Source organism: Podarcis vaucheri, assembly GCF_965113315.1.
Source record: "Podarcis vaucheri genome assembly, chromosome: 8".
In the NCBI taxonomy this organism is placed as follows: domain Eukaryota; kingdom Metazoa; phylum Chordata; class Lepidosauria; order Squamata; family Lacertidae; genus Podarcis; species Podarcis vaucheri.
Genome location: NC_138766.1, coordinates 76,387,458 through 76,415,331, shown reverse-complemented (window position 1 = coordinate 76,415,331; position 27,874 = coordinate 76,387,458). Strand labels below are relative to the sequence as shown.

Here is a 27,874-nt window from a genome sequence, read left to right as displayed (position 1 = left end):
AACTAGTGCACCACACTGGTTCTCCCAATAGATGCTGTTAAGTATTTGTAAAACTGCACCGAGTACTGTTTCTTTGCAAGGGAGGAAGATGAGGATAAAACCAAAACTTGACCAGGCCGCCATGACCTCCCCCTCTTGGGCTTGCTGATCAAAAGGTTGGTGGTTTGAATCCCCATGATGGAGTGAGCTCCTGTTGCTCTGTCCCAGCTCCTGCCAACCCTAGCAGTTTGAAAGTACACCAGTGCAAGTAGATAAATAGGTACCACTGTGGCGGGAAGGTAAACAGCATGTCCATGCTCTCTGGTTTCTGTCACAGTGTTCCATTGCCACGGAAGCAATTTAGTCATTCTGCCCACATGACCCGGAAAGCTGTCTGTGGACAAACACTGGCTCCCTCGTCCTGAAAGCAAGATGAGTGCCCCAACTCCATAGTCGCCTTTGACTGGACTTAACCGTCCAGGGGTCTTTTACCTTTACCTTACATTACCTCCGGCCTCCCCCATGGAAATATTCGAGGGGGCTGGGCCCCTCAAAGTTGATGGGCATTGCCATTCAAATAGTGGGTGTGTCTCGTCATGTGATTGATTATGTGGGCGGCACTCCAGATCTCCCAGCAGCCCCAACAGGGCCAGTGGGCACCAGCTGTCAGGTTGTCACTGAACGTTTCCCTCTCACTTACTATACAAAATCTCACTTGTGCCCAAGCCCAAGTGACTGCCAAACAAGCACAACAGTCAGCAAACCCTGAAGACAGCATTGTGCTCTCTTTCAGGTACACACAATCTCCTTTTATCTTGCTCACGATCCATTTCACTGCTCGCCGCGCAAGTCAAGGAGCACGCATCACCCATGAACGTGTGTTTTTATTTTTATTTTCCACCACGGGACACATCAGCTTCCCGCAATCACTTTTCACTCATTGTGCTCTCTGAGAGACAGCTTGCATGAAAAAGAGACTTTGATGACTGTTAAATAACCGCAGCAAAAAATAAACAATAAAATAAAATGTTGCTTTCTCTGTAGCGGGAACACACGTCCCCCCGCCACCCGCACACGCCCAGAGCGGCATCCCCGGCCATACAAATGCTAGAAAGAAGCCGGTGGTTCTTCGTCAGCCGGTAGATGGCAGAAGTGCTCTTTCTCTGCCTATCCTTAACCCTTGCGAGCCGAACTAGACTGATGCTTTGCATTTTGCGAGCCCCCCCCCCAACCGCTCTCCCGCCCCGCCATCCTTTCCACAATCTCTCTCTTCTCTCTCCTTTCCCCCTATTTACATATTTTGTTGGCCACTTGCAAAGTTAAGACTACAGCTCCTCGGATCTTGGGACCCAGTCTTCTGGAAGGTGGAGAAAGGGGGCGTGGAAATAAAGGGGCAAATGCGGGTGGGGGGGGAGATAAGGGAGCCGAAAGCAAAAGCAGCCTTGTGGGGAAAGGGCGCTCGAGAGGCGCGAGGCTTTATTTGTGTGTTTGCGCGCTGCGTAATTCACGCTGAGCCGCTTTGTCCCTCGCGCCCGTTTGCGCGCCGCAAGGCTTCTTTGCGCTCAGTTTCTTAAAACCCTATGCCCCCGACGTCTCCCGGAGGAACCTGCAAACTCCAAGAGCAACCAACATATGGGCTTGTGAATGGGGGTGGGGCGAAAGGAAAGGTGTCTACAGGAGCTCGCTCTTCCGCTCGTGTGCACGTGTGCGCGCGCGTGTGAATGCGCGCGTGCCGTTCGCGCAGTTGCGCGTCGTGCGCTTCCACCAGGCTCGAACGCTTTGCGAGGCTGGCACCCTTCTGCAAAGCCCCGGCGCCTGCTTGCTCTTCGCTGTCGAAAAAGAGAGAAAGAGAAAGAGAGATGGAGAAGCAGCTGAATTAAGCTCCTGCTTGTTTGTTTCCTCGGGACTATTGTGGTTTGGTTTGGTTTGGTTTGGTTTATATATATATAGAAAAGCAACAACCAGATGATTCTTTCTGACGACCAGCTTTTTTTCCTAAGCCAAAACAAGAAAAAACATCAACAAGCATTCTCCCTTTAAAAAAAAATCATCTGAAAGAGCGGAGAGAGAGAGAGAGAGAGAGAGAGAGAGGAGGAGAGGATAGACGAAACGGAGCCTCAATAGCCACCGAGCGGCTGTGGAGAGTTTGGAGGCTAAAGCCCGCGCGCCTGGTCAATTTCGAGGCGCGCCTGGTCGATTTCGAAGCGCGCCGCAGCTCCTGAGATTTTTATAATATATATTGTATTGCTATTTTATTTTTTATCGGCAGGAGGGGGCGGCTAGTGTTGGCCAGGCGCTCCAGGCAGCCCCGGGCTGCCTAGCAGAGCTGAGCTGGCGGCAGGCGAGGAGCGGAGGCCCCCTTCCCTCGAGCTCGCCTGCGCCGAGAGCCTCGCTGCCCCCGTCGGAGAGATGGTTGAGTCCTCCTCGTCAAGGTTGCTGTGGTATCCCAGAAACACTGTTCACTCGGAGCTGTGACCGCGCACCATCAACACACACACACACTCACTCACACAGCTCCGCGCAAACTCCGCCACTGCGCCTTGGACCGAGGCAGGGGAGGAGGAGGAGGAGGAAGAAGAGGAAGGAGAGAAGGAGGGAGGGGGGCGCGACGAAGGCGAGCGGGCAGGCAGCTCCGGATCCGGGGAGGAAGCTCGCTCCGCTCCTCGCCGAAGAAGAACATGCAAAGGGTCTGCTGCTGCTGCTGCAAAGGGGCCACCTGGCCGAGCCAAGCCGCCGCCGCCGCAGATCTGGGGCGAAGGGGATGTAGGAGATGCAGCCGCCCGGACTTGTGCATCTGGGGCAAGATCATGGGGATTAAAAGTGGATTTACCTTGGGGAACCTCGTCTTTTTCTGGATGCTCTCCTGCGTGAAAGGTAAGGGGCGCGGAGCAAAAAAAAAAAAAGGGGGGAATTTTGCCAATCACCACCATCGGTCGCCCAGTGAAGGGAAGAGAGGGGGTATAGAAATATATAAATAATCGTCGGTGGGGGGGTTGAGGAGAGAGAACTGTGTTTTTGCCAAGAAGGAGGTGTGTGTGTGTTGTCTGTGTGTGTGGTTATAGCTTTGTCCTTTCTCAAGGTTTCCCCATGATTACACTGATGGTTAGTCTTATGAATGTGGCTTTCTTGCTGGGGGTTGATGTTGCTGCTTTGCAAAATAAATGATCTCTAGAGAAAGCGAGGTGAGGGAGGAGGGGAGGGAGGAGGGGGGTTGGGGTATATATATATATATATATATATATATATATATATATATATATACACCAGGCTCCCTCATCTGCGATAGGAAATGCAATTTGCTTGCCAAGGCTGGCGTTCAATGCAGTGACTGAAACTGGTGCCCAATAAATATTCTTGCAGTATGCTCAATCAGAGACGTGAGTTGGGTCCTACAGCCTCTTAAACGAGTGGATATTCCGACAGAATTACCGCTGGAGGATTCCTCTCCCCCTCTTTTTTTCCCTTTGCCTTGAGACTATTTTTTAGGAAAAGGGGGGGGGAGCGACAAATATACAGAGTGAAGGAGATTACTTGATGTTCTTGCTTTTTTCCCTTCTTCTTTTTTTAAAAAATGTGGTTTCCTTCTAGACAAACAAACAGATTTTGGCTGAGAAGCACACAGACAAATGTGTGCCCATTTGCCTTGAATGAGATTCTTTTCCTTAATGTCTATAAAGACCCATTTCATAAGGAAAGTTGAGAGATAGATAGATAGATAGATAGATAGATAGATAGATAGATAGATAAGGAAGACAGAAGGACTTTAGCCAACCATGACTATAGCTTGGCATTTTGAAGGACTCAGCTTCATTATTCATTATTTAAAAAACAAAACCATTAAGCATCTTTGTGGGCAAGATCTGTCATGGAGTGCAAAGATTTAGCCTTTCTCCCTCCTCATTTTGATTTAATGAATGGAGGTGGGGTGCAGAAGGTTCTTGGGGTAAGCTTTTGGGAGATGTAGCAGAAGGGCTAGGCGTGAGAAGGGACAATGGCATCCCATAAATTAGACTAGGATGGATGAATCGGTACTTTGGAGAGAGGCATGCTTTCAAATTGGGGGATCCTGATACAACCATTGCATGGCTAGAGGCAGATAGTGTATCTCTTCTTTGGAAATCCTTCTTGCAAGGAATGCATTCATCTCCTCCGAGAGAGAGAGAGAGAGAGAGAGAGAGATGAGGCTCCTTGGGAGTTTGAGGAATCTTCAGTTTGGAGTCTTCCATTCCCACTGGACAGTTTGGCTTGTTCTTTTCGGTTGAAAAGGAGCTTGCTTTCCCCCCTCTTCTCCTCTCCTCTCCTCTCCCCACCCCCGAAATTGAGCTGGGTCTTTTTTATGAAACACTTGATTGTCTTGGTTCGCAGCTGGTTCAGTCCCCATTTGCATGGAGGGAGGGGTGAAGGGGAGGAAGGACCAGGATCATTCAGGGTTGCCTAGGGCTGCTGATGCTGGGGGGTAAGGGATTTACCTCATCCCACTCCCTCCCCGCTCCAGCCCAGGCTGGGGAGGGAACATGCCTGGAATTTTAATGCACCTTCTAATTACAGAAAGCTTGTCCGGGTTTGTGGCCATTGACGCAATCTGCTCCTCCACCATCCTTTGCCCAATTTCTTCTTCTTCGGAGAAATGGTTCAGTAGGGAGATCGAAGGACCATTTAAGAAGGGGTGGGTGGGTTGATGTGTGTATGTGTGAATGTAGGTGTGTTGGGCTGATTAGAGGGGGAGGAAACCCTAATTAATATACATTCTCCTATCTCTTTTGCCCTCCCATTTCCCTGTGCGTGACTTGCTTGCTTGAATAATACACAACAGAGATACACAACCCGTGTGTGATCTCTGGGGGCTGGGAGGAAACGCACACACTTCAGAGGATGGATATTCTGCTTAAATGGATGACACAGAGGAAGACCTGCCTTGTAACTATGGGTCGCATGGAGGCAGCATCCTACAGAAATTAATAGCACAGGTGGTTTTTCTGGTCTGTACTGCTAAGATATATATGCACACCAATGCCAGGGAGCGATGGTTGGTGAGCAATTTTCAGGCACTTGTTGAACCAAAGTGACACCTTTGGGAGAAGGGGGGGGGGAATACCACTGGACGCTGCACCTGTTCAGTGGCAAACACAGGGCAGGTTTGCATATGCACAGTCATCACTTGATGACTGCCGCCTCAAGGGATGACTGGCAATGTGTGAATAAGACATCACAAATCCCGTACCACAGACAGTCAGGAACGAACACGTCACATGGTGTCAAACATCACACTTTTCAGTGGTCTCATTTCACTTCCTACATGGGAAGTTCTCCTTCACTGAGTAATGAGAAATCGTGTGAGGTGCATGAGTGCGTATTTATGAGTCCATGTGCAGCCTAGATGGAGTCCTTTGTGGGATTACACCACCTCAAAGGAGATGGGGTGAGAAGGTTTTTGAAAATAGACTTGAAAACGAAGTACAGAACGAAAGTTTGAAGGAATTGCTACTTATAATTGATGGTGGGAATATTTTGGTGTAATTAAGCAGAGGGCAAAGAAACAAGGGGAACAATTGGTTAGCGCATCCAGTGAAAAGGACAAGCAGCAATAGGTTTAGGCTACAGGGAGGCACATATATCTGCTACTACTAGCACTACTAGCAGTAGTAGCAGCAGGAGGAGCAGTGTGAACAATGATGCAGCTTGGTGATTTTAGACCCGGGCAGGCAGCATGCTGGAGCGAGGCTTTAGATATCCTTGTGTATTACATCACTTTGTGAAGCACACAAAATTTATTTTATTTGTCCACCCTACCATTGCATGCTTCTGTATACCTGAGCAACAACGAAACTTGAAGCGGTTAGCCAAACCTGATATATAGATATAGATATATATCTACAAGAATGAAATGTAGGTTGCTTCTGCTGCCCTGGATGCTAAACAGAAATGCATTAACCTTGTTATAAGCACATATTTTTTTTGTGACAGAAAAGAATCAAGTATATTTTAAAGTCGGAATGATACAGTGAGTCTCTGTAGCCACATATGTGCACAGCCAGCCATCTCCTGACTTTAAAATGTTTTGTGGTTTTTTTTGAAATAAGAAAGAAGGGATGTGGTGGTGACCAGAATGAGTCTCTTTGGGCCCTGGAATGTCCATGCCAGCCCAGGCACTGATGCTGGGCCTGTTTGCCGTTTCCCCCATCACCCGCTGCTTTCTGTGTGGAGCAGTGTGGAGCTACCTCAGGTGTAGAGCTTTGGGCTTTAGCCCTGAGGTCCAGCTTTAGTTTCAGTTCAGTGGGATTGACTACCTAGTAAGGAAGCATAGGATTGCAGTATGATTTCAATTCATTATACCATTAATATTTGAAGCAGAGTTCAATTCTTCACAAAAGAATAATGGTCAGGAGGCAGTTAGATAATGGTGCCAGGCTTTCATGAATGAAAGGTAGGGCAAAGCTGTGTGGCTGTAGAAAGGCTTTGTTAAATTAAATAAATGGGTCTAACTCTAGTGTAGCTGTGACATGTGACTTTTTGATCCCATCCCACCATGTGCTTTCTGAGTCCCATCCAGATACTGGCTTAAAATTCACTGTGTATACTGTTGTTGGCTTCAGCAGGAAGCAGATGGTACCCTAAAGGGTGCCCCCACAAGCACCTTTTACTGTTTTGCAGGACCATGCATGGATATGACTATTAAACATTGTTCTTTAGGCATGCCATCCCAACCCATTGCAGCTGTGATTGAGTTCTTTGTCTAGTCTTTGACGTACAGCCCCTGCAGTCAGAAAAAAGATGACCTTTCATAAGTTTGATTTATGTACTTATTATGTAAAGAGGGTCTTCACCTATCTTTTGTGTTCCCTGATAATATAGGACAATGGAAAGGGAGAGTGGACATTTAAAACTGAAGGAGGTGAAGCAAAGAGGACTCCAAAGGCCTGTGCTTCATCATGTAGTTTCCCCCCATAACCTTCTGCTTCCCTTCTACCTTGTTGGTCACTTCTATGGTCCCAATGAGCCCTCAATGGTCCTATTGGAACCAAAGTTCCATTTTAGAACACATGATTTACATGCGGAAAAATCTAGTTCAATCTTAAGCATCTCCAGCTAATAGAATATCAGATACTAGGGGGAGGTCCACTTGAGAAGTTCATGAGCTACTGGTCTCCAGAAAGTGCAGAGTTAGATGGATAGATGGACCAATATTCTGGCTGAGTATAGGGTTGCATCTTGGATTCAGTCTGCAAAAGTGATCTCATATTACAGATGGGAAACCTGCGGCCTTCCAAAAACTGTTAGACTTGTTTCCATCAGCTCCAGCTAGCATAACTTTAAAAGAGGATTCGACAAATTCATAGAGGATAAGGCTATATTGCCTACCAGCCATAATGGCTATGCTCTGCCTCCATGGTTGAAGGCAGTATCTTTCTGTATTCAAGTTGCTTAAAACTACAGGAGAGGGGAGTGCTCTTGTTCTTGGGTCCTCCTAGTGGGATTCCTGCAGGCATCTGGTTGACTACTGTGATAACAGGAGGCTGGACTAGATGGACCATTGGCCTGATCTAGCAGGCTCATCTTACGTTCTTATGTTAGAATGGCCAATGGTCACATATGACAGACGTTCAGGTCGCGTAATGTTTGGGTGTCCACCCCCTTGCCCATATGTACATTCGTCAAACTAGAAACCTCTTCTTTTTGACTGAACTGAAAGAAATGTCTTTTAACATGGTCACTGCATCCTACAAGCTGAGCTGAAGAAAGTGGCAGATCTCTGCACTGCAGGCTAAATCTGGTTTAATAGTTCTGTATCCTTTTTCAGGGACTCTTAGCAGCTGCAGTTCTGTGTGACCAAAGCTAAGGATCTCTAAGCAGCTGAGATAGCTCCGTCAGTGGAACATGCTGCTCTTAATCTCAGGGTCATGGATTTGAGCCTCATGTTGGGCAAAAGATTCCATCTTTGCAGGGGGTTGGACTAGATGACCCTCACGATCCCTTCCAACTCTACAATTCTATGATTCTAAAATAAATTTCCAAGATTCCTTTGGAAATATCATGACAGTTAAGTAAAGGTAAAGGGACCCCTGACCATTAGGTCCAGTCGTGACCGACTCTGGGGTTGCAGTGCTCATCTCGCTCTATAGGCCGAGGGAGCCAGCGTTTGTCCACAGACAGCTTCCGGATCATGTGGCCAGCATGACTAAGCCACTTCTGGCAAACCAGAGCAGTGCACGGAAACGCCGTTTACCTTCCCGCCGGAGCGGTACCTATTTATCTACTTGCACTTTGACGTGCTTTCGAACTGCTAGGTTCGCAAGAGCAGGGACCTCACCCCGTGGCGGGGATTCGAACCGCCGACCTTCTGATCAGCAAGTCCTGGGCTCTGTGGTTTAACCCACAGCGCCACCCAGGTCCCACCATGACAGTTAAAGTGATGCAAAACCAATTCACTTTGTAGTAAAGATCTATCCCAGTTCAGTTTTGAGAATACTAGTGTGTGAGATTTGCTATTTATGAATCTTTATTTCAGCTGTACTCTCATGTTGCCACAATTATCATTCCAAGCCTTTAGTTTTCCCAGTTGGTAATAATGGTGGTGTTTGGCGGCTGAAGATCCCAAATCCTTGTTAATTGTATTTCCTTCAAATGATGTGGCATTTGGGGGTGCCATCAAATCCATCAACTTCATGATAATGGCTTGGAGCGCCATTGAATGGTTTTTAGACCATGATTTTAACAAGTAGGAATCAATAACATTTAACAGTGGTGATGAAGTCTGTGTTTGCGGTTGGCCTTTATTGGTTGGCCTAAGCTGTAAAGCCTTAACACACTCCACAGGAGGACACTAGAAGAATTTTTCTGTGTGTCTATGGAAAGGCAGACATAACTACACTACACAATGATATAGACAGTTCTGTATGCATATTTTATATCTCTCTTCGTTGCCTTCAAGACTGCATCGCTTCAGCCCTGCTTCAATGGCATGACAGTGAGAAGGGCTGTTACCCAAAAATGTCAATCAGTGTGGGTGCAAGAGGATTAAAAAGAATATTAGATATGTCAGAAATGCTAAGAAAAGGGGGGAGAACATTGCAAGTGAATCACAATATAGAAAAGGGCAAACGAGCTTGCAAAATAGATATTCTTGTCCTTCAACAAATTAAAATAAAATCTTTCAGGAGAAGGTTTATGCAGGCAGTGATTTAGCTAGGCAACCTTTCCTGTCTGTCTATACTCCAAGAGGGGCATGGATGCTCCCCAAATAATGTCTGGGAGCTCAGTATTACTGAATTCCTATTCAGGATGTGGGAGGCTCTGTCTTTGCTATCAGTGTATGGTTATTTTCACCTGCCTTACAGCACTGAGAGCCTTCATATGGGAACTGCTTCCAGGATTCTGTAAGAGTGATTCATTTGCATAGTAGAACTTTTGGGTATTCACATTTAAAGTGGATTGAAGCACTCTGTTACTGTACAGTGGCACCTCGGGTTACATACTCTTCAGGTTACATACGCTTCAGGTTACAGACTCCGCTAACCCAGAAATATTACCTCTGGTTAAGAACTTTGCTTCAGGATGAGAACAGAAATCGCGCAGTAGCGGCAGCAGGAGGCCCCATAAGCTAAAGTGGTGCCTCAGGTTAAGAACAGTTTCAGGTTAAGAACAGACCTCCAGAACGAATTAAGTTCTTAACCCAAGGTACCACTGTAGTGCAATAAATCTACTTTTTATTAAAAAGAAAGAAAAGAAAAGAAAAGCACAGTCTTCTTGCATTTGGAAAATGACAGGGAAATGCATTGTAAAGTGTGGAATGAATGAATGACTAATGGGAAAACCCCACAAGCAAATCAAGACAAATACTCATTGTCGTATAACTGCCCAATAAATAAATCAGAATGAATGCTCAATAAAGACTGGATATAATCGAATCTCCATGCAAGCTTTGTGTAAGCAACTCAGTATGAAAGCTCAATAAACAGGTCATTAGCAGGGTCCTATGTGTTTGCTATCAGAGATTGGCTGTTTCTACCTGCCTCGCCTGACTCCACAACCCTGAGAGCTTCCATAAGGGAGCTTTGGTGGAGGGGATTGTCTGACATTTTGGGTTGTGGTATAAAATATAGGGGGGTTGCTAGGTCCTAATGATATCAGCTTTGGATATGAAGTAATTGGATATTGTTACTTGACATTTATACTCATGAAATGTCACCGCATCTTACATTTGCTGTTGTTTATTTGTGTGTGTGTTTTGTTGCAATTATCCTATACTTTTTGCCATGCATAAGTATTTTCAATAAAAAAATGTAAACCACATTACACACATACAGTAGATGCATTGACTATGACTATGTGCCTATGCACATGTTATGAAAAACCACTAGAGCATATGATTGGTTAGGAATAATTCCAACTGAACTATGAAGAAGTATATTATAATTTAATCCTATTCAGTATGCGAAAGAGAATGGATGAATCAGGACTGTGAGGGTTGGGCAGAGGATGACACTTCCCCCAGTTGCTTTTCAACCAGGGAGGAGATGTCGTCACGAGGTGTCATCACAATGTAGCATAATGCTAACAGGTCTGAATGAAATATTTCACATGGAATTGCCAATTATTACATTTATGTGTGTAGGATAGAGGCAATTTTACTATATGGTCACTCTAACTCAGTTGGTGCTTAAAATCTCTTTTTTGTTTTTTTGTGATTGTTGGGATATTTTTAATAAAAATAAATAGATCAGAAGTCTTTTGAGTCCTATCCGTGTCCCTTTTAAAAGTTGTCCTCTTTTTAGAAACAATTGAGTTGTCAAATTATTTTAGTCTCTCAGGTTCCTTTTGATTGGAGCCATTGAGACTCCTTTAGAATCATGCGCTCTACTAGGAGCTTATTTTCAAAGTTACTATGCCAGGGACATTCAGTTTTTCTCCATTGAGAACAAGGAGCATCTAATAAAACTTCTAGTAATCAGATGAGACAAGACTGAACTTTCCTTGCCAAAAGAATCCCCATTGTACATTATTGCAGCATCATGTTCCTTGTCCATTTTCTGATTCATCAGTTAATGGTATTTGTGCATTACATCTGGTGCTGATTTTAAACATTTCCCTTTAAATGGCACACAGAGAGATACACAGTAAAATAGTGATTTATTTGTTCATTTTCTGAATACATCCTATCCTTCAATGGCTAGTTGCTATTTTGAGATAAGCTGGGAATGACTGCTTCAGTCTGTTGCCTAAAATGACTGATACTTCCATACTGTTTCCTAGCAAGGCTGGAGACTTGTTACAGTTGTAATGGAACTGAATTCAACCCATGGTGATGTGAACAGGGAAATAATATAGGAGGCCACACAACTCAGAAATCAAATTGCCATGTATGTGGTGAAGTTGCCACATTGGCAAGATATGGCATCAATACATATTTTTAAATAATTTATAGGGACCAAAATTACTTCTAACTGCTCAGTCCATGAAACAAAGACTTCAAATTAAATGAACACAGATATCACCACCCTATAGATCTTAATGAGCGAATTGTTTAAGTACCATGGACAGCAGATCTTTTGTTACTGCTTGAGCCTGGACATCAGGCAGTGTTTGCCTTGAAAAATTTATTTAGTCTTTTGAAATGAAAACTAACTCAAGTAATGCTTGACATCCATTTCACCAAAGTAGCCTTCCCTCAGAAAGTGTGTTAGGACTTCTGCATTGCTGAGTATAACATTTGTGATTCCGGTTTCAGGGAAGCACATAAGTTCACTAAGTAAGCACTGCTGCTCTGCAACCATCAGGCAATCCCAAGAGGCACATACAAGCCCCATTTAAAAAGGATGGAGGTAACAGAACAGCGGTAGGTGCAGTCAAGAGCCATTAAACTTGAGTGGAGTTTTGCTGTTGACTTTGGTGATCTACGAATTGTACATAGCTTGGTAAAGAAAGCATATAGCTGGCAATTAGAAACTATTATGCATTCCTATATCATGCACCTAAGCATGTGGAGAGAAGCTTATTAAATTTAATGCAATGGAAATAAAATAATGAAAACTTCATTTAATGTCTATAGGGCCACAGAGAGCTTACACTTCTTTAAAAATTCTTGGCAGGACATGAGCAGTATTACTGCCAGGTTTCCACCTGTTTTCTTTTTTTTTAAAAAAAAAATGTTTTTGATTTTAAAAATGGTTCTGCAATAAAATGTCCTGTAGTAAGTAATGAAGCTGCTGTACTGTGAAGCTCCTTTAAGGCTTGTATTGTAACTGTTTCCAAGTTTAATTACATTAATGGAATTCATTTCTTTTTCATATGAGCTGAAAGAGCCTGGAAAGGGGAATCTTGTAACAATATCAAGGAAAAAACTTTAAAAAATGAATGGAGAGGAAAGGCAGAAGCCTGTTTGGGTCTATTCTTCTGAAAGCCCAGGGTGAACAAAATATTCACATTGTGCAATACAACCACCCCATAATAGTCTTTGAGTCCATGTGAAGCATTTACCTCGGACAGGGAAAGTTTTAAATGCAAATCTCCATTCAGTTAAAAATGTTCAAATGCTCAGTTTCAGTACTTGGGAACATCACTGGGCCTTGGGGGTCCCTTGATTCGTATGAGCTGAGTATGTGCCCTTCATAACCAACATTATTTCCCTGTGGTTAGAGAAATGGCAGGAGATCAGTAGGAGAAGGCAAGCTAGCAAGGAATCTTTCCCATTATTAATGATCTCCTAGAGCGAAGGTAACTGCCTTCTACATAGTCAATTCCTTAGTGCACCCCATTCAGTGTTGTCTACAGAGTACTGGAAGTGGCTCTTTCAAGTTTCAGAAAAGAGACTTTCCCAGCCCTTACCTGGAGATGCCAGGGTTGAACCTAGAACTTTCTGGATATATCTGCTCTGCCACTGAGATACAATCTCTGATGCTGCATCAACGCACTGCAGGGGGCCAGAAGAGACTACTCCCAAATGCCACGAGGAACTGTATTTTTTCGGGTATAAGCCGATTTTTTTATTATTAAAAAATGTGAAAAAGGGGGGTCATCTTATACACAGATAGTGCAGGGGGAGTGGGCAATTGGTGGCAGCTGTGAGCAGGAGATTGTCAGCGGTGATTGGGTGGGTGATTAGTGGCTGTGGCAAGGCCTCCTGGCAATTGGCAGTGGCTGGTGGCTGGCAGCGAGCGGGCAGATGATTGTTGGCTTCAGCAAGGCGTGTGACTGGTGGTGGCCAGGCCTGTGAGCGATTGTTGGCAACCCCCCCAAAAAAAAGCTTAACAACTTTGGGCAACCTCCCCCCATTTCCTTAATTTGGGGTCCCCCCAAATAGGGGCCGTCTTATACACGGGGGGTGTTATATACAGAAAAATACGGTATATTGCATGGATTTTAATTTCCCCACATGTGCTCTGTTCACAGCTCCTATGCGTTATAGTGATGTTGTGGTTAGAATGTTAAACTAAGGCTGTGGAGACCCATGGGAATCAAATACCCATGCTGCTTTAAAACCCACATGGAGGCTTTAAGCCAGTCTGTTCAACCCTACCTTACAGAGTTGTTGTGAGAATAAAATATTGCTGAAGAGAATCAGCATTATTGATCGCCTTAGAGAAAGTGGGGATGCTACTTTGAGGACAGGGTGTTGAATTAGATGGGCCTTTGTTCTGATCCATCAGACCAGTGAGCAAGATATTGGTTCACCTGCCCAATGCACCTGTTTCTTCTTTAGAGAGCACAGTGGAGAAGGAATGGCGACTGGTGTAAGTTGAACTTTTCCCATTGACTGTAGTGGAGCTGAGATCTCACACAGCCGTGCACATGACTTATTAACATGGTTGGCAACTAGACAACTTCACCAGGGCAAAGGGTCTGGGTCTGCGTGACAGCAAAGATGAAACATTTTCCTCTATGGCCTGCACAATGGACACTGATCTTTGTGTGTTTGGGTTTGTGTGTGTGTGTGTGTTGTAGCATTTATGTCTCGCTTTGACACCACAAGCTAAATCCAAAAGAAGTGCAGCCATTCATAATATAACAGAGGTTGTTGCCCTGTTTGTGCAATGACTTCTGCTTGTGCAATGGAACTCTCTTCCCACTGCAACATCATCTGTTCTGGGAGTATCCGCAACCCTCTGGAGAAACTTTGGGAAAGGGTGCAGAGGATACATGGGGAGAGGTGAGGAAGGGGAGTTCCATTTTACAAGCTGAAGTTCCATTGGAACATGTTTTGCTACAGGGGCTTATTAGAAAGTGTTGTGGACTTCCCATCACCTGTATGATGAAGATCCATTGCCATTCAGCTTTCATCTCCCAACACCACCCTTCAGTTAGGGCAGCAGGGTTATTTATGGTGCTCAGTCCTTGCTTGGTCTCAATATGAACATGGGAGTTGCATGTCAGGTTTCTTTTGCTCTACAATTGCTGAAAGGCATTCTGCAATGGTTAAGCCAACTCAGAGCTGGCCCTACCAGTAGACAGAATGAGGAAGGCAGCAGATGTTTGTGGGTCATAAGGAGCACTGAGCTCAATCTGCCACACATATTGCCCTGTGCTCCCAAAGCTAGTCTGCTGCCCTCAGGATGTTGTTGCATCACCAGTGTTGAAATAATTCCCTACTGTCATCTGTTCACCAATAGCCCTATTTCCACTATATGGTTCCAAGCATCATCATACCACTTTTAACAGTCACAACATCCCCCAAAGAATCATGGGAACTGTTGTTGATGAAGGTTGCTAAGAGTTGTTAGGAGGTGCCTATTCCCCTCACAGACCTACAATTCCCAGAGTTTTCTGGAGAAGGGGATTGATGGTTAACCCACTTTGAGAATTGTAGCTCTTTGAGTGGAACAGAGGTCTCCTAAAACTCTCAGCACCCTTAACCAATTACAATTCCCAGGATTCTTTGGATTCTACAGTTCCCAGGATTCTACAATTCCCAGTGACTCTTTGAAGTGGTATGAAGATGCTTTAAATGTATAGTGCAGATGGGGCCAAAATGTCTTAGGCCATCCCTGCTATTCATAAATTCTTTTTATCCCCATTTCAACAACAAAGTATGAGCTCTCTGTAATTGCTACACATTATTTTGTTAACACAAATTCAGACTAATTGCATCGTGATGCATTTATGACAGTAATGGTGGTGGGAGGAGGAATATAAAAAGGAATGAGATCAGTTTTTATTATTAAGCACTTACAGATAGTTGTACCTTGATGGAGAATTTGGCAGAATCCCATGGCAATGGCGGAGAACGGCGGTGGCGGGGGGAGGGGGAGATCCTAGAAGTTTAAGGTTTCTGGCTCATCTCTAAATCAGAAGCAGCTGAACAGATTTAAATATTTTGTGTAAACAAATTTGCATCCAGGCTGGTAATCTGTGTGCCAGCTTTCCGTCTGACATTTTCTGAAATGATGGAAATACTAAGCCCCCAATGCTAAATGGAATTCATAATAGAAATGCTGACAGACCGTAATTACCTGTATTGTGATTCTGCTGAATGATTCTCTGTCTATCTCATCTTTTATGTTGAAGTGCAACATATAAATCCTAAGTATGGGGGAAATTTATGGTGGGAACATTATAGATCGATGTATCATAGCAGTGCAATGGTCTAAAGGTCTTGTTCAAAGTGGACAGTTAGCAACAATGAAATGCATAGTCCTGAAACATATCTGCATATTTCATAGTATTAGCTATGGGACAGCTTGCTTTTATGGGAACATCACCTCTCCTGATGAAATAAGATAACTAAGTTGTTTTCTTTCCAGTCGGTGGAATTTAATAGAGTGGAGTCAGTGGAATTGCTTGGAGAGTAGAATGTTTTTTTTAAAAAGGGAAATCATTTTTACTTAGTAGTCACAAGTTATATTCACAATTCAAGTTATATTGGTCTCCACTAGTACCAAACCTCTTTGGACATGTCTTGAAATAGCCCTGTAATGATTCCCTAGATTCCCTGTTACAAGTGTTTGGGGCTTTTTTTCAGCTGGAACTTAGTTCTGGTACCTCTCAGGTGTCATTATAAGAGAACAAAGGAGGAGTTCATGGTGAGTTCCGGCACCTGTTTTGCTATACTATCGTTAAATACTACTTTGACAGTTAAAGGTAGTATGGTTCTGTATACTAGTTGCTGGGAATCAAGAGTGGGAGATTACTATTATATTCATGGATAGTCTTTGTTATTTCTTTTGGTCAACATTATCACCTCACTTTAGTTTGATGAAAAGGGGAAAAATAAAGGTGGCTACCATCAGTTTAGTAATGGCACTTCACTCTGCTTCTCCAGATGACCTCACATTGTGTTTTCAGAAGAAGTAGTTAAGGACTGTATCCATTCCCAGGTTCTAGGTCATACCTGGATTTCAGAGCAATATAATAGCCCTTCATTTTGCTACACCACGGAAGTGTTTTCTGCTTTCAACCATATCCTGTACACAGATGTTGGGAAGATTTTTTTTTTTTTGAAAGGTAGTATAGAAAATGATGAAATAAATAAAATGAACAGTTGCTGGGCAGCCTGGTGCTACCCATGTTCATACAAGTTCCAAAGTAGGTGTGACAAACGGTTATCCCTTTTTTAAAAATTAGATGGATGACCACAGTACACACACACCCACACACCCACACACACCCTTTATTTAGCAAACATTGTTTTCTGATCATGAAATCATGAGTGGAGAAGTATCATTTCCTTTCAAAATTCAGCCATACAGCCAACCCATTTCCCCAGCCACAGAATACTTTGCCTCAAGTGGGGTATCTCACTGCTGCAGTTGTCAAGCTTCAGATGAGATGTAGCTGACCATGTCCGGATATGAGAGATTCACTGGCACTTCTCATATGGTTATTGTTATCTGGCTCATTCTCCTGGCTAAAGTCCAGCTTGGGAAATTGCATTTCTTCCTATCTAAATTCCATAAGCTGCATATGCTGAAGAACATTCATTACTTCCAGTAGTAATCTTCAGAGGGGTGTTGCTTGCCTTCTTAAGTAGCTTTTGTGCTGTTTTCAGGTTCTAGCAGATGGCAGCATTTGAGTTGGGTTGGGAAAGATTCTTTTCATCCCCTGGTTGAGGTTATCTAGTAACTGGAAGAGATGAGAGAATGTGGCTTGATTCACATGCTTGAATTAGTACAAGCTATTTGCCTTGCAATCAGGTGACAAATAATATGGGGCATTCTGATATTGGGTTTTTCCCATATTACAACTCAGAACCTGCACTAAGAACCAGAGCTTAAAATGTTGAGTGCCAAGGCTGTTTAACTAGCATCTAGACCAGGAAAAGAATAGAATAGAGATACACAAGGCAAATTTAAACCTCTCATACCAAATGCACTGGTTGCCAGTTCATTTCTGGGACCAATTCAGGGTATTTAAAGTTCCATAAAATTAGGCCTCAAATACTTGAAAGGCCACCTCCTCCTTACATACGTATATTCATGGTAGTTCCAATGCCCTCAGAACTTCAGGGGGTGGTGGCCCAGGAGAGGACATTATCTCCCAAAGTTGTGGAATCCTTTCCCATCTTCATTGTATAGAGTCTTTATTCTGGTTTTGGACACCTGAGATATATGCTTTTAGGGCTGATTCTATTCTTGGGTAGGTAAGAAAACTAAGGTGCTATTTTTTCATTGTACATCACTTTCCTGGCCCTGCCAGGTGTGCCCACTTCCCACACTATAAAACGAGCCTCATAGCTGTGCTTATTTGGAAATGCTACCATCTTGACAGCTACAGAGAGCTGTTAGGCTCTCAAAAAAGAGATGGCTGTCATGGAAAATGAAGGAGTGACATGGCTCTTATTTTTATTTTTTTTAAAAAAGGGCTCAACAGAAGGGACCCCTTGTTAGCAAAATCACTTAAGTAACACAGAGTCCAGAGAAAAAATGAACTCTGACGACACTTTACTGAGGAAATGGAACAGGCCGTGCGCATTGCAGGAAGATGTTGAACTAACCAGAGGTAAACTCTCTCAAAACTACACAGCCGATCATGACATGGGTTACCTCAGCGAAGTTCGTGCCATTCTGCTTGGTTGCTAAGCAATGCCTCCACCTTCGTGCCCTTGGTTCAATGACTTACTGATAACAAAATTATCCCTCAAGTTATAAGATGAAAGATTCCTGGTGTTGCACTTCCAACCCCCCCTCCCCCACCTTGAAAATGTAACTGAGGTAAGGAAAGCACCTACTCTTCAGGGGTATTTTGAAAGGGAAAAAACCCCCATAAATCCTGAATTGCCACAAAGAGATAGGCCAAACAGCCTTTTATTGCAGTCCAGCACTTTAAAAACCACATCAAATATGGGTAGATGAAATGGAGTGTTTCTTTTGACTGCATTTGCAGTTATACAAATCAAAAAGTGTGTATAATCATAATGTTCCCTCACATGGGCCTCACCTCTGTGAGGAGGCTTTCCAATTTATCGAAGGCAACTGGAAGCAAGGCCTCTGATGAATGCAGAACATGTTAGATCCACAGGGAATGTTTGCTGCAACAGTACAGAGTACAAAGCTTTCACGCAGAGTCAAAGACCCTCTGAACGAAAGCCTCTGCTCAGAAGCCTTCCTCCTTTCTTCCACCCCCCTGCCCAGAAATATGATAACGATCTCGCTGTAAGTCAAATGTTGAACCTCAAATGATAGAGCATCCCTTTTGTGAATGTTCAAGCATCTCCCTCTGCGTCTCCCTACGGTCACTGTCGCGTGGCCAATTAAGAGGACGCATTGCAAAATGTAGGGATATTAGAGACATCTCATTTGCTGGCACACCATTAACAGATTGTCATCGTTAGGCTTCATATATTTAGTGATCATGTTTATTGTGGCCTTATTAAAAGCTGAACATGTCGTCCCTATCCCCTTATCGCTGTTTTCTTATGTTACTTGGGGGAAACGTTTCATGTAACATGGCATTTCCCCCCTCTGCTATACTCAAGTTTCTGTACTCTAGTTGGAGACTGATCCATGCACAGGAGCTGTAATGCACCATTTTGCTACATGTTCCGCCCCATATTGTACGACGCACCTGCCTGTGATGTGGGGATGACTTTTCCTTACTGCGTTACCGCGTTATACAAACTCCTTCCCGAAGCTTATTTGTTTATCGATCACAATTGTTTAGATCCTGCCTTTCAGGATACAAATCCTAAAAAGGTGGAATCTGCAAGTAACAATGAACTATATTTTAAGCAGCAAGCCAATGTAATCAAAATCTTCCCCGTAGGCAGCTGGTGGTAGAACAAGCTAACTGGATCAGCTTGATTCAACATTCAGAGCAGCAGCAGTCTGTGCTACCCAGAGGAGGCTGGTCTATGAGAGCAAATGGGGGCAGCACCTACCCACTTGCTTTATCAACAACATCCAGCCTTCGGGGTGGCACTGGCAGAGGCAGATTTAGGGCAGTGAGAGCAGTGTGGTTGTGCCAGGCGTGCAGTCAAGGAAGGTGCCTTCTCAAAGCCTGGCAAGTGCTTGCCGAACTTGGGGTAGAAGGTGTTAGAGTTCTGACAGGTGTTAGAGCTCTCAAAGCTAGGCAAGGGTTTAACGCGCTTTGGGGAGGTGGTAGGAGGGCTCTAGGACCCTGCCAAAGCCTCATGTGATGGCTGGGGTATGTGTGGAGGGTATCAAATGACCTCACACAGAGTGGCATATTGGCAAGGTCCTCTCCGGCACTGGCTGTCAAATTCCTCCTTCTTCGTCTCAGTGTTGCCCTGCCTTGTGCCCTATCAATCTCTTTTTTATATTATATTTTTATTGGTTTTCAGATACAAAAACAAATTTATACACTCCATACATCTTAATTACATCTTACTTCTCTTTTTGACTTCCCTCAGTTTGTCTGCAATTCCTTCCCTTTTTACACATTTCTGCCAAATTAACCATTTCCCCTCACAGAGCTTCATTAAAACTTACAAACGTAATTTGATTATCACTCAGTTTTTGCATATATTGGATAAACTTTCCCCAATCTTCTGTAAATCTTTGATCTCGTCGATTCCGGATCCTTCCTTTCATTCTATCCAGTTCTGCATAGTCCATCATTTTAGTTCTCCATTCTTCTATCGTAGGTAGTTCCTCCTGTTTCCATTTCTGGGCAATCAATATTCTTGCTGCTTGTGCCCTATCAATCTCAACAAGCACCAACCACCACACTGCCCTAAATCCGGCACTGCCAGGCACCCCCATAAAGTTGAGTAGGTAGGCCTTACTGCATCACCACTCTTTGGGTCCTCATAGCTCCAGGCAGATTGTGCAGGTTTGCCACAAAGGTGGCTGCAGTCCCACCCCAGGGTCTCTTAGCCCAGAGACCAAGCATCACGCCATGAAGTAAAAAATCTCAAGAATTCCCGACTTGCTCTTGCATACCTCTGGTGCATGCTGGGTGCCAATGACGTCATCTCTATGTCATCTCACCAAGGTCACAGAGTGATAGTGGCAGAACATCCATCTAAGCTCCGGCCATGGGCACCAAAGAGTGGAAACGTTCTATTTGGTTCCAGGATAGAGCATCAGCGAGGCTGTTGTCTGAACACCACTTCCCTGGTTATACATGCACATATGCATACACTCAGGGCTGGATTTAGGTTTGATGAGGCCCTAAGCTACTGAAGGTCCTTTATATGTCCCGCTGTCCTTTGTCAACAACAAGTTGTCACTGTATATTGTGTTGAATATATGCTATATGGTAATTTATGGACCTAATAGGTATCTAAAACTATTTTATTTGTTTTTTATCTCATATTTTTTCGGGACCCCCCATGAGAGTGGGGCCCTAAGCTATAGCTTGTTTAGCTTATACGTAAATCCAACACTGTATACTATATATATATATACACACATCATATACATATAGCCTGCAAAGAAGGCAAATGGATTCTCCCAGCCATGTGAATGTTCAGATTTTAATCCTTTGCAGGAATTACATGCAGTGGACTTTATTCCAGCAAAGTGATGATAGCCATGGCAAAAGTGGTCCATGAGAACATCTTAATGCCACCCAGTACAGTCAGAATCAATCAAAAGCAATTTACACATGAACAGTTGGGTATATGACTCAACCTTGAGATTTGTTCAGAGGAGACTCCTTACATTGTAATTGCCAGTCACTAAGCAGTGAGTCCAGCCACTCTGAAGACCAGGAAGAAGATGCACGGGAGGAAGTAAGTCATTTCATTGCATCTTCGGTATTGTGCATGACATTTATGGGGCTCTTTGATGGAACTCCAATTTCCTCAAGGAGTGCAGCTCACTCAAGCATATTTAGGAGTTGTGTTTTGAAGACCTGTTTTGTGCTAGCTGGGTGTCAGAGTTGTAAGGAAATAGTATCTCTTACACAATTGTCTGCTGTGTTTTCAGACAATGGACCACTGGGGCCTTATTTCTTTTTTCTAAGCTGTGCAAAGTGCTGCTGTCTAGACCCAGATGACTTCTGTTTAACAGAGCACAAAAACCAAATCATGCGTCTTGATGTTTATAAATCTGGGACTATATCCTGTTCTGATTGGTTTCAGTGCAAGCATTGACTCTTAATTCAAATGGGTGCAGGTACAGACTTCAAATATTACACTTGTACTCACCTGGCCAAGCCCATGATTGATTAGTAGGTAGGTGATCAAAGTGCATCTCAAAGTGCACCGTGATGCAGGAACAATCATGCAAGCTTAAAATTATGTTCCTCCTAATTCCTTATTTGGAAAACTATAAGTGCAACCCTTCAGCAAAATGTTGCAATGTGGTTTTCATTCATGACTCCAGCCAGCCATGCCTTTTCTGTGATATTTCATTCCATTCCTCCTCCCAGTTTTCAATTACAACCCAACAACAAACTTTCTATGTTTATTGAACTGATTTGGGTTTTAACCCATTAGGAGTTGGGGGCTTTAAAAAGGGGGTGGGGTGGGGTGGAGAACCAGTTCTTCAAACCTTTGAGTTCCACCAGTCCTGCCAATACCCACTTATTGTGCATGAATAATTAGCTATTTTGACTAAATGTGGATCCATACTCACCCCTGAACGTCAGAAACAGAGGGGAAACGATACCATTTGCATTAGATGGAACAAATAGAAACCCATACACTGAGTTTCAAACCCATAAAGGCGGCTTGTTCCTTCAGTTATTGTCAGGAAATAATTTAAATCCAAGCTGTTATTTGTCATGGGCCAGGAGTCAACTTTGCCTGCTGAAGAGGGAGAAGGCAAAGTGGCTCCACCTGCACCTGATGAGCCTTCAAGGTCACAGAGCAGAAGGCACTGATGAGAACCAGCTGGCACTGATGAGAACCAGCTAGTCCCTGGCTTCTTGAACAGAGCTCTCAGCAGCAGTCAGATGCTGGAAACAACACCTGTGGTTCCTGGCCCTACCTTGCTGCTTCTTGATCTGCCTTTGGATTCCATGATTTCTGGACTAGACCCTTGGCTCTGTGATCAACTGGATTCCCAGACCTCTGGACTGTCTGACTTCGTATGTAGATTCTGCTCTCAGGCAAGTGTTCCCCAAAGACTCCTAGTCTCTGCTTGCTCAGCAGCAGGACTTGGGCAGGGCTAATCCTTTCACTGTGGTGTTATTAAGAGGCTTGGTCCCCCCATTATATTTTGTTGGATAAAGTCATCACATGATTTTTCCATGTGAATTCTGGATGATGGTTAGTTGTCCCACCAAAGCAAACCAAATATTAGTTGGTCTCAGAGCAGTGCCCCGGCAGTACTGGGGGAGAGGGTTAGTATTGTATACTCCCATGCAATGACCTCAGTGTAAATCCTTTTCCCTGCTGTATCTGCGAGGGCCAGCCCAATGTCTTACATTGTCTGAAGCAAAGAAAAAGGTGGAGATTCTCCCTCATTCTGTGTGTAGAAATTGCCTGGACTAGCAGTTGAATCTTATGCCAACACTGGCAATGGGAGCACCTCATTCAGTATACCTAGGGCAGGTATCTACTTTACTGGGTGTATAGCAGGCCTATAGCACATATACCTTTGATCTCCAGCAAAGAGAAATACTTCATCAGGGAGGCTTCAAGAGGAATAACTAGGGGGCTGCTGCTCCCCCAGCATTTGCTGGTGGAGGTAATTTCCTCACTCTGCCCAATGGTAGGGGCAGCCCTGTTGTTTGTGTACAAAACCAAGTGAGTCAAAAATTATTTTGGTGTCTGCTATAACTGTGGGATTTAGTATGTGAAGGGATGACCTGGAAGACAACCACGCAACTGCCTTTGAGTAGGCTCAGGATGCTAGCAGGTAGCAGTCAATCAGAAAAATGTATATGAAAATAAGTGACTGACAGAGGCTTAACGCTCTTTGGGGAGACATTTCAGCTTCTGCCTCTGTCAGTTGTGCTTCAAACCAGGCACTGTAAAGTGAGGTGACAGTTGTAAGAAAGATAGAAGGTAGCATGTGTTCTTTAAAGAATTTGAAGAAAAGTGTTCCAGGTGTAAGTCTCAATATCCAAGAGTTTTTTTGTTTATTCTAGTGCCCCAAGATTTGATTTTATTCCCCATCGGATGAATCTTGTCACAAACTGCTCAAATTATTTTTTGTGGTGATTTCTGAAACAAGTATGAAGGTCTGTTGTCCACTCATCATACCGTAAACACTGCTGTATTAGCAGGTGATATTTTGTTTAATGTAATATGTGCTGGCATTCATTTTTCCTTGAGAGTTGACTTGCTATCCAAGACAGAAAAAAAAATCCAAATTCCTTTTTTTTTTTTTTTTGGCATACAATTCCTCCTGAGACTCCAGTTAAGAAAGTTAACTGTGACCCATTGGGTAGCACATCTTATAATAAGAGCCTCCCCTATCCAAAAAGGATTGGGATTAAGATGTCCAGTTTGGGGTAGCCATTTTGCATTTTCTCTTCAGCGTTTGAATTTGTTTTATTAGTGTGTTTTAGTACTTGCATGTAGAATTGTTATAGAGCAGTCCTATCGTTCTAAGAATGACATAGTGGGTCTTCTCCATAGGGAGAATTCTAGTTGTTGCATTACCTGCAGTTTTATTTTTTTAAAATGCAATTTCCAGAAGGCGAAAGTGGGACACTGATTTATCATGGACAAGCTGAAGAAAAGAGGGACTGCACATAGTATGCAGGGACAGTCAGAGCATATACTTAGTTTCATTTTTTCAGGGAATGCTTCTTTTTCAGTATCCAAGTGTAGCCTTGCCATGACAAACGTAAAACAGCATTGCCACTGCCCAGAGGGCCTTGCAATCTAGTTCAAACACAGGCAATCTAGTTAGGGCACAATCAGTGCCATCGACAGAGCACTGCATTATTGATGAGAACAAAAGATGAAGAGAGAGAAAGAGAGAGGGAAGGAAGGGGGAAAGCACTGGCAGCCATTTCCACTTGGGGAAACTAATGTTCTGTGCTTTTCCTTCTCTCTAGATAGGCATAGGTGGCTTAAGACTTATGCAAATGTGGGGCTTTGGGGCTGGCAGGCTCCTGTGCTCCAGTGCCTTTCACAATCTGACTGTTCCGTTTGCTTCTGTATTGCAATTATGTGTTTTTTAGATGGTTTTGTTGTTTTTATTGCTTGATCTTTGCCAGCCTGGACTCCTTTTTAAGGTAGATTGAGATTTAAATGTAGTAAATCAGTACATAAATGACAAATGCATGTCTGCCCCACAAATTCAGGTTTTTGTAGGGTGCAGACAGCATATCAGTTTGAGGCCAGATCCATAGGTTCAGGGACATTCTTTTGGATATATTCAAGATGTGTGTGTGTGTGTGTGTGTGTGTGAGAGAGAGAGAGAGAGAGAGAGAGAGAGACACTCATAATAAAAATTATCCTAATAAGAAAAATTAGCGCTCCTACTAAGGTATAATAACAGAATGGATCTGAAACCCCAGGGGAAGACTGCTCTCCCTATTCCCCCTCCACCATGAACAGAAGCCTTGTCTGCCTAGCCTAAGTCTCATATCTAGCAGTATTACATCAAGCATACCCTCCAATGCAGGCGGAACATAAAATTTTGCAGGCAGGGTGAGAATGTGCAATCTTCTGCTCTGCAGGCTGGTGAGCAATCTTTGGCAGAAGCAGGAGGTTTTCCCACATAGTCGTGCTGCTGCCTTTGATATCAGGGAAAGACTGTAGCTCAATGGTGGAGAATCTGTGCCTTGCATGCAAAAGACCTCACATTCAATCCCTGGCATGTCTGGGAGTGTTGAATGGAGTGTCCAGAGTTTTATCCCAGTCTGTATCTATATCATATATCAGGTTTCCTCAACCTCGGCCCTCCAGATGTTTTGAGACTACAATTCCCATCATCTCTGACCACTGGCCCTGCTAGCTAGGGATCATGGGAGTTGTAGGCCAAAAACATCTGGAGGGCCAAGGTTGAGGAAGCATGTCATATATAACATATATCATATCTATCATATCATATCTATCTATTAAGACAATTGTTTTTACTGCTGATGTTTTTAGTGTGAAATCACATTGAGATACTTTATTATGGGAAGTGAATCATAAATGGAATCAAATGATTAACCTCTTAGTGAGGTTTTATGGCTTACTGAAAGTCTGAGGATCATCCCTTCCTTATTTGTATCTAATTGCTGCTGAAATATATATCATTTTCTGGAAAGGGAAGGGTGAAGAATAACTTGTTAGGGATGGGGCTTCCCTCTGCTTAAAGCTTGATAACCAAAAATGTTCCTCTGAATCCTCTAATTCTTAAAAAAGAAACAGAAAAACAAACAGTGGGCCCAATCCATTGAAGGGTGGTATCTTACTTTGCCATGGACAGTCATCTATTTGAAGGTATCCTTTTCATGTCTAGTTTAAGAAGGGAGAACAGGGGCCTTGAAGTGTCCCATCAGCACTTAGCACCTAGAGACCACATTGTAGAGACACACAGAGCATCAGGTTATAGTCTTCCCCACTACGGTGAATGTGTTATATTTCTTTTTAACTTATTTTAAATATTTATTGGAAACCTTAGAGGTTTTACTACAATCCAGCAGATGATACATTTTATAAATAAAAAAATCTAAATGTGTATCAACATATAAATTAGCACATTCAAATTTCATGCAAACATGTATCCTCTTGTTGATTATATACTTTGAGTTTGAAATAGAAATATTACTACCGAATGGCAGTTACATAGAGGACTTTGGGGAAGTGGTTGCTAAAAGTTAATGTGACAAAGCCAGGACTAGTTCAAGCATACTGTCAGACTAGACAACTACCTGTGGCAGCTGTAACTTAAGGGTCACTTACGTTGAATGGAAAATTCATGCGTGAGAAGCTCACACATCTGGCTGGGGGAATTCACAGAAGACAAAAGAGGATTTATAGCAAGAACATCTGGATCAGGTCAATCATCGGTGCTGCAACACCTCTGTACATCTGTTGCTTGCTCAGTAAGCCAGATGCAGACTAAGCAGGAACAGGTATAATGATGAAAACTGAATATTCTACCTGGTTTTGGCTTCTCAGACCCACACACATCCCAGAGCCTTTTCTCACCCCCTCCCCATGCCTGTGTGGCAGCCAAATAAACAAACCTAGGGATAGATTGCAGAAGCTTCATCCTATATCGTATGAGACTGGAAGTGTTTTCAGAATGGAGTCGAATCTATTACAGTGAGTTCTGCACAAGTTTCTCAGTGCATCCCCTGTAGTACATGAGTCAAGGCATCAAGGATGGAGAGGAGGATGGTTGCTAGACTGGGGTTGCTAGGCTGGGGTCTGGTGCAGCCTGGTGACACCCTTGTGCCAAATGAGATGACTACTTTGCATGTCTGGAGGCTTCTGATATGTGTAATATCTGCTGCACCAACTGTGTAGTAGTTGTGTGCTTTGTGATGTAATTTGACCTTGGTGGGACCAAGCACACAAACTTACGAATGTTTGCTAAGTCATAAGAATGCCCCCCAGCTGAATTTTCATTGTGACTTACTATTTTGTGTGTGTGTGTGTGTGTGTGTATGTGTGTGTGTGTGTGTGTGTGTATATATATATATATGCTTTCGTAGATTTTCACGGGTACAGGAATGCAGGTTTTGGTGTCTTCGGGTGTCTTCCCGTGTAAGAGTCGGGGTGTCTGGGCGACGTTTCGACGAGGTCTCACTCGTCATCTTCAGGCTGGTGCTTTCGGCTTCTTGTTACTGGAACAGAGCAGAATCTGGTGTTTGGGTTCCTATAAATACTGTTGAGGGGTGTGGTGTATAGCCTCCAACGTTCTGGGCAGAGAGGAAGTTCCTAGATTAGTGTGCCTCTTCTTCTTTTGTTCCTTAATTACTTGAGGGATATCTTGAGTGATATCAATCACTCAAGATATCCCTCAAGTAATTAAGGAACAAAAGAAGAAGAGGCACACTAATCTAGGAACTTCCTCTCTGCCCAGAACGTTGGAGGCTATACACCACACCCCTCAACAGTATTTATAGGAACTCAAACACCAGATTCTGCTCTGTTCCAGTAACAAGAAGCCGAAAGCACCAGCCTGAAGATGACGAGTGAGACCTCGTCGAAACGTCGCACAGACACCCCGACTCTTACACGGGAAGACACCCGAAGACACCAAAACCTGCATATATATATATATATATATATATATATATATATATATATATATATATGGTAGGATAGCCCATCATTGCTTAGTGTTGGCCATGCTGGCTGCGGGTTGCAGCAACAGTGTCCAGAAGTCACCACATTTGCCACTGTTACTTGCCTGAACTCACCATAAATGCCTCTCTTGTTATGGCAATGGCATCCACCTGAGAGCTGCAAGAACTGAGTTCCAGGTGAAAAAAAGGGCCTGATTATTTGAAGCATCCTTAGACAGACTGACCCTTTCCTGTTTTGTTTTCCTGTAAATAAAAGTTAGGAATTTTATTTTGATACTAAAACATGATCCTAGAAAAAGTTTCAGTGGGGTAGAAGGTCATTTCAGATGGAACTGAATTCTTCCTCTTCCCA

At 43.6% G+C, this 27,874-nt stretch overlaps 1 protein-coding gene across 4 annotated transcripts in view; it reads left to right on the top strand.

The window, feature by feature from the left end:
- The first annotated feature begins 2,043 nt into the window (after positions 1-2,043).
- CSMD3 (CUB and Sushi multiple domains 3) overlaps positions 2,044-27,874 on the top strand; it is a 603,606-nt gene continuing 577,775 nt past the window's right edge. For 2 of the 4 annotated variants that reach the window (XM_082235382.1, XM_082235381.1), the window contains exon 1: positions 2,048-2,853. In XM_082235382.1, coding sequence (XP_082091508.1) covers positions 2,658-2,853 — 196 coding nt within the window. In that variant the 5' untranslated portion in view covers positions 2,048-2,657. Of the gene's footprint in view, positions 2,854-27,874 lie in introns of all 4 variants that reach the window. The other 2 variants (XM_082235383.1, XM_082235380.1) reach the window with 2 other exon arrangements.